General features: G+C 25.5%; 1 protein-coding gene across 1 annotated transcript; it reads left to right on the top strand.

Annotated features, from left to right (window-relative positions):
- Positions 1-618: 618 nt before the first annotated feature.
- Positions 619-1,812, top strand: LOC145841305 (kelch-like protein 26). The gene has a single exon (XM_082948670.1). It carries the CDS (start codon positions 619-621, stop codon positions 1,810-1,812), a length of 1,194 nt encoding a protein of 397 aa, XP_082804796.1.
- The last annotated feature ends 6,635 nt before the right edge of the window (positions 1,813-8,447 follow it).

Below are 8,447 nucleotides of genomic sequence, written 5' to 3' on the forward strand. Positions count from 1 at the left end.
CTCCGTGCTAAAGTGACACTGTTCTTTTCTGACACCTACCCAAATAAACATATATAATGAAGTATGTATTTAAAAAGAAAAAACAGCATTGTATCACTTTTTATTAAGCAGTTATTAAGCTTTGAATTAATTATGTAGTTTCTTAGAACTTTTTTGTAAAACATTTGCATTTTGTAAAAATAATGTATATATACACAAGAATTACTTCTTTCTTAAAATCATCTACAAAGAAAGTCTCAAAATATTTTTAAAGACACTGAAATAATGGACAGTATATTGAAGTATGCTTGATTTTTATAGTATTGAATAAACAACCTTATTGCAATTTTAATTTTTACTAGTGTAAACAAATTATAACTTTCAGATACCTTTCCTGGAGATGTGATAAAATACTTGAAAGTTATGAAATTTAAACAAATACAATTTGATAAAGATTTGAAAGATAGTGTGCTTAAACTCATGAAGAGTAAAATAAAACCCCAAAACGTAGCAACTTTTTATTTTTTTTCTAAACTTTACAACTTGAATGACCTTTCTAAATTGACTTTGAACTTTATTCAACTTTGGTTCACAACAGTTGCCGAAACTAACAACTTCTTAGAGTTAGATTTTCCACTGATGGAACGAATTATTTCAAGCTCTAACTTACACATCACTTCAGAAATTGAAGTTTTCTCCGCGGCAAATGAATGGGTGGGTTACAGGCTTGATGAGAGAACCAAACATGCAAAAAGTGTTTTATTATTAATTCGCCTCCCTTTACTGACAGAACCTGCTCTGGTACAAGTTTTAAAAAAGTCCACATCTTTTCATGAAGCTGATGAGTGTTTAACACTAATACACGAGATACTTGAAAATATAGAATCGTACTATAAACACTCGCCAAGTTCATGTTTCACAACGAGATGTTACAAGGAAAACAACTTTGATGTTTTGCACTGCGGAGACTACTTCTCATCAGTAGACAGCGATGTTGATATAAATACTAGTTTCGTGAACAAACTAGATGGTAGAAATCTTATTAGATGTAGAAAAGCTAGTTCGCTCACAAAAAACCGTCGTTTTTTATTTTCTTCCACACCAGTGATATATTTAAAAGGTCATGTCTACTTGTTAGGATGTTCACACGATGAAGGTAGAGATTTAAACAAAATTGAAAAATACTCCATTGCTACTGATTCTTTAGAAATTGTAGGAGATATGTTTGATGATCGTGGTAATTATTGTGCTTGTGGCTTTATAGGTGAAGTTTATTTTATTGGAGGTGAGTTAGCAAACGAAGATACAGCAAATTGTATTTTTTTTAATACAAATGACAACACATGGGGTAATGTAGCAAGCATGAAAGAAGCTAGATCAAGTGCAGCTTGCACAGTATTTGAAGAAAGAATTGTTGTTTCTGGTGGATATAACGGTGAATTTTTAAACACTGTTGAGGCATATGACCACATAGCTGATGAATGGACATACATGCCCAGCATGAAAGAAAGAACATCGAGGCATAGTTTAATTGCTATAAAGAACAAATTGTTTGCGATAGGATCTGGTAAGAAATTCCTTGAAATGTACGACTCTACATCCAACGCATTTGTATATATTAATCATTACCCAACCTATACATCTGGCATATATTCTCCATATTCTTGGCTCACTCACGCCATAGGTATAGGAAAAAAAGTTTTCATTTTTTGGTTCGAAGCTTCTGATGTTCTTTGTTACGATGCTGACAAAAATGAATGGTCGAATGAATCTTGTTGCACGGCAACAGATGGTTGCAACTTCTTTTTGACGATTCCTAAACTGGAGATATGACATTCTAAGTCAAATAATTAAAACGTCAACACCCGTTTAGACAATAACAAGTTTTGAATGAAATTTATATATAACAATTTGTTAAAGGAAATAGTATAAAAAAAGTTCTTTTCCTACTTGAAAAATCGATAAGTGTTAATATTTTCATATCAACAATTTTAAAAAGTTATTAAACAATCTCAGATATCTACTTCTTTTTGATATGTTTAAAATAAAGATATTTGTGTAGAACTATAATACTGATTAAAACCACAATTTGAATTAGGTAAAAAGCTCAAAAAAAGATCATAGTTTTATTGATTTTGGAAAATAAAAAACTACTTACTGCTTTTTCAATACTTTTATTAAGTGTTGCGCTAAGAAATTACTTATTACTTAAATTGTTTTTTTATATTCTTATAAATTTAATAAAATGACTACTTTTTTTCTTGATTACTATGATTTTTTTGATAATATTACTGTGTTTACTATGGTTACTGAGTTTATTTTTTAACAGTATATTTCACTTGGTACCTGTACATTTAAAAAACAACTTTTTTCTTGTATTTTTATGTTAAACTAATAACTAAAATACTAAAAAAATTTGCTACTCAGCTAATGACTGAAATTAATTAAAATCAGTAAAAAACTTTAGTTCAAAAAACCATTTGTAACTTACTTAAAAACAGATAGAAAATAATATAATCTGTTTTTTAGACGAAGCTTTTCAGCAGTTTTTTTTTATCGTTATCAAGATAAATAAAAAACTTCAAACCTAATAAATAAGTTTTAATTTAAAAATTTCTTATGAGGTAGTATGAGTTGAACGAAAAAAAACAATTTGCTGAAAATTAACGCTCAGTTCAAACCCGCATAAAATTCTCGATAAATCCCGACTTCAATCAATTAAAACGCATAATTAATTTCAACTTGACTAATTCCCGCCCGATTCAACTACCCCCTGAAACAAATGGTGTACGATCAATGCTCGCCTATGCCCAAATGGATCAACACCCACTTAATTAAGTTTGCATGTCACTTTCACACAGTGACAGTTTTGCATGGAGAGTCATTTGCACAGTGTCAGTTTTGCACAGGTGTTACTTTTCAACGAATCTTTTTTTTTTATAATTTGACAACTGCACAAAGCGTTGTGTTTCCATGGATTCAATTTTCTACATGTGGGTTTTTTTAAGCCAGTTGTCTTAACAATCTTCAATTTTTTTTAAAGATCGTATGATTACCGATATATGAGCTTAATAAGCAATTCTAGTTTAATAAATAAATAAATGTTATAAATTCTGCTATATTAACAATATCAACACTTAACAAATAACTTCAAACGAGTTCGCTCAAAAAGAAAAGAAATTAACGTCTGAGTTTAAAAAAGAACTTAATTGTTCTAAGGATAGAGGTTTGCTAAGTTTTATGAAAGTTAACACAATTAAACACGTTGTAGATCCAAAAAACTAAAATTTAACATACAAGCTTATTGTTTTTTATATTCGAAAAAAAACTTGTTTGGACTTACATCAGAACTTGTTTAGTTTGTTGAAATATTACTACAAACACATTATACTTATCGTTTTAAATAATAAAACAGCTCATCATTTTCTCAGCTGAGTATTTCTAAGAATACGAAAAACAATAATGCTTCAAGTTTACTTTTTTATAACCAAAAATATAATACTAAGAGTTTATTTGTTTCATTTGTATTCTTTAGTAATTAAACCACCAGTGCAATTAAGAGGACATCAACTAAGCTGGCTAATCGTTTGATTATGTTGGATTAACTTTCTGATATTTATCCTGTACCGTCAACATCCACACCTTGAGATTTGAACAATGCAAATTGCTCATTAGGTATAAGGTTGCAATTTTCTGTAAGAAAAAAGATGAAAATAAAAAGAACTAGGTACATCTTTAACGTTAATGATTACATAGATCTAATAGGCAGAAAACGACTATTTTTATGACAAATTAACAAAGCTAAGCGTTGAATCAGGGATCAACAAACTGAGGTGTGCAAATGCGGTCCTTAAATCAAAAGTCTGAGGCCCGCGAGGTACATTTCAGCTAAAAGAATACTTTTATCAATTTGATGGTTTAAATAATTTGTGAAAAGAATATATAGTATTTGTTTTTATATTATAATTATATAAAAATGAAAAAATTGAATATTTTATTTACAACCAGGTTCCGATGACAAAAAAAAATGTGAACTTTTCAAGTGAAATACAACAGTTCACTATTTTACTTGAAAAGGTCGCAATTTTTTTGTCATCGAAGCCTGGTTGTAAATAAAATATTCAATTTGCACATCTTTCTTTAAATAAGCTCTTTAAACTACAATAAACTAAGTTTGTTTTTTTTTATTTAAGACAAATAACCATATATTACAATTGAACAAAATTTTTTATTTTAGTTTTAAAACAGACCCGATTCATTTTAAATGTTTGAAAAATTGTATTAAAACTTATGAACTGAACATAACTTAAACTTGTGGTTTTTAAAATTACACTTGTTTTATTAGCTATGTAACGTGTTTTTAAAACTGAAGGTACTGTAAAAAAAACAGAGGTCTTTTTATATAAGGACATTAGAACAATTTGAATTCTGAAGTTATACTTTATTGAGAACTTTAAATGAGATAAAAACATTTCTTGAAATAAAATAAAAAGATTTAATTAACATAAAAAATATTTTTTGATTGAAAAAATACTAAAACACTGAGTGGTTGCTAAAGAAAAAAATAATAAGGTAAAGGGATATTTAATAAAAAAATTATATTTTTAAACAATAGAAAATATCTTATGTAGTTTAATTTTTAAAGAAAACACCTATGTTTACAAAATCCTCAAATAATAAAATTTTTCGTTCAAACTTTTTAGCACAAACTCTTGACCCTAAACATCATAAATTTTCAAAATAAGAAGAAACTTTTATAAATTATTCAAATGAAGAAAACAAATTTAAAAAAATGATTAAACTTAGTCTATTAAATTATTGTCATCGTGTAAGCAATGCTGAACTTTTCAAACAAAAATTTTAAAAGTAATAATATTTAACAATTTTTAATAATAACAACGTAAAACAAGATTATTGATCTAATTATAAATTGAAACGCTATGTTAAGTCATCTATAAAAAAATGATTTTATAAAGAACGTGTTACTGCAACAAACTTTCCCTATCTCATTTGCATGTGTTTTGAATAAAAACCTTTTTTTTATCTTGCCTGGAATATTAAGAAACACAAAAATTTTTACTAAATGTTTAAGCACCTTAAGTGTACTTAAGTGTTTAGATATAAATTTAGTTTAACTTTGTTTTGATAAAGTAGGTTTTTCATCTTTTAACGTAAAACTTAATCCAGTTTAATATTAATTATAACATAAAATAATTGTCTTGTATAATAATTAATAAAGTCTAGTTTTAGAGTTCAGTTAAGTTTAGTTAAATTTTTTAGCTAAAAAACTTTGAATAGTTTAAGAAGACTATTTTTGCAAAATATATATCTCACTTATAAATACATCGAAACAGTTTTAATTATAAGGTACTAATCAATAAAAGGACTATATTACAAGTGAAAAGTTAGATCAATATTTCTATCAAATAAAACTCAAGTCTACGAAATTAGGTTAAAAAAAGAGAAAAAGGGGTATGTAATTTTGTTTATGATATTATAGTTAGAGATCGTACCTTTATATATGGTTAATTGCTAGGTAATATAAAAGTAATAGTGGTAAGTAAAATAATGCTCAAACAAAAAATAAAGTGTATGTCTATATAAAATGACATTAAGTATGCTAATTAATATCGCTAAAAGTTTTAAACCAAAAGTATAAGGATGTTTTTTCAAAAGGCTTTTAAATGTTATAACTTCTTATATGTCTAACTTTAAAGTTAACAATTACTTTGTGTTGCTTTTTTGTAATTTTTTAAAATATTAAAGTTTGCTTGGAAGTTTTTTACACATATACTTTTACATCTTATGTTTGATTGTCTTTGCTAAAGAAGCTTTAAATAATTGAATTATCTTTAACTTTGTTAATTTTTACAGAATAATATTCTAAACTAACATTATGTTTCTATGCATATGAAAATGTACTTAAAATGTATGTTAAAAAATATCAGATTTTGTTGTTTAAAAAACTATTGTGCAAATTTTCAAGTTTTAAAATTAACACTATATATTATACATATCAATAGTTTTTTTTGAAAAGTTCTGATCGATAGCGCTCGACAAGTTAAATTGGAGCTAAATATTTTTTAGATTATAAAATAAACAATAGACTTAGACAACCGATTCGTATAAGAGATATGACATCCCATATACTTTTCAGTAAAGCTAAAGTTTATTTAACAAACTATAAAAAATTTAACATTTAGGCTTGCTTTCTTCTTTAAATTCAGTCTCTTGAAAAACTTCTGATGTTTGGTTTGAGCTTTGCAGATGGATTTTATTTGATAGCTGGGAGGTTTCAAAGGTTTCGCTTTGAGAGTTTGGACTATTTGCTTCATTTTCTGCAACAATTCTGTTTTGATTACATACATGCTTATTTCCATCAGACTGTTCAGAAACAGCATTATAATTTTGACTCTTTGCATTCCATGCAACGCTTCTTTTACTTCATTAATTTTGCTCAGGGAGGTCGCTTATGAAGGTTTTCCGAAATTTATTTTCATCATTTTATGTTCTTTCAAAAGATCAATATTTACTACCTTGTTTTTTCCAACTAAAAACTCTTTTGAATTTTCATTGAGTTCGTCCATATCAGGTTTACTCTCAATAGAGACGAGTTATCAGAAACATGTTTGTCATTTACATAAGAATCTGATCTGACCAAACTAGATAGACACTTACCAAAACCATAACAAGCTGCTGATCCAACAACAACAAATGCAAATTTAGTAATACTGACATCTAATTTTAATGATAGTTTAGTCATTTTTTTGCATACAAATACCTGGTTTGAAATAATGTTACTTTAAAATTGAAGTTGAAAAGTTCACTAAACTTACAACTGCTAGACTTTTTGTGGCAAAAGTAAATTTAAGCCTTATATAATCAAGTTATAAAACAGTAATAAAATATTTAAGTTATAGTTAACAAAGTAAGCTAGTGTTAGAATTAATTAAACAAACTAAAATTTTTAATAAATATTTAGCATTTTAATTTTTTTATATTAATTTTTTTTTAGTTAATGGCTTACTTTTAACATTATACATTAATTAATTTGTGTACAAAACAGTTAAGATACGCATTAAAAATTAAAATTTAACAAAATGAAAAAATCTTAAAGAAACACAGCACTAAAAAACAAAAGAACATTCATGTTAATATTGTTTAAGTTTAAATTTATTTAAGTTTTATATCAATATTTTCCTAATAGTTTAAAACAAAATTTCTAGACACCTTAAGTTCAACTAAAAAATGCTTTATTTAAGATTAAAATTACAGTTTTAGTTTAGAATAGTTTATAAACAATTTTATCTTAATTTATCGTATTTCAAAACCTAAATTAAATATTTTAAAGCTCAATTAAAATTGTTTATCTGTTGTGCAAGTTTAGTTTCAAAATTTATTTAAAAGTAATATATTCAATTTTTAGTTATTGTGATCAGTTTAGTTATTAAAGAATTGTATAATTTTTACAAAAGTTATGTTCTAAATAAAACTTAACTTTGCAGTAACTGTTCTAACAAAACCTTATGTTATAAATTTCATATTAATAATAATAACAAAACTTCAACTACTTTGTAGATGATACAGTACAATTTAGAAAAACAAAAATTCTTTAAATAGATAAAGCAGAATAGTTAGAATAGAATTTTTTAACATATTTTTACCAAAAAGTATAATAATTTTAATAATTAAAACTGAATAATTTATAATGTTTTTTTTATAAATATTTAAAACTATTATACCAACATTAAATTAAAATTTTTATCAGAATATTTCATTCATTTACTTACAACTAGTAAAAACATACTTATTAAACAATAATTGATAAAATATAAAGTTTTTTCATTATCAGTAACTTTTAGAAATTTGGATTATAAGTTTGTTCTATTTTAAAGAAGTTTTAATTTTTGTAAACTTTGAAAAGAAAACTTTATTCTTTAGTAAACTTAAAACTTACCTAAACGAAATATGTAAGATTTAATTTTTATATTTTTGTAAAACAATCGTTACTCTTCAGGGAAACAATTCAGTAAAGTTTTAGATTAGATATAAAAGTACAGCAAAAATACTTTAAGAGATTACTGCACAACAGTCCTGCAAAAAGAATCAAAAATGCAAAAACGATTTCTGATTTATATTTTCTTCGTTTTTGAAGAAAACTAAGCTTATTAAACTTATTGAACTTTTTGAAACTACTTAGATAAACGTGCTAAAGTAAAACAGTTAGTGAAACTTCAATTAATGAAACTCTAATTTCGTCATTATTTAAATATATTTTAAAATATCCAATAATTTTATGAATAAAAACACATCAAAATCTTTTAACAATTAGTTTTAAAATTTATTTTCAATTCTGACCAATTTTAAAAATTCTAATTTAGTGTAAAAGTTAATTTATCATTAATAAGCATTTGTAAAGACTTTATAAACTTATATTTTCTTTAATAAATCATAAAGTATTAAGGTTT

Source organism: Thalia democratica, chromosome 1 (genome assembly GCF_965202585.1).
Source record: "Thalia democratica chromosome 1, ktThaDemo2.hap1.1, whole genome shotgun sequence".
In the NCBI taxonomy this organism is placed as follows: Eukaryota; Metazoa; Chordata; class Thaliacea; order Salpida; family Salpidae; genus Thalia; species Thalia democratica.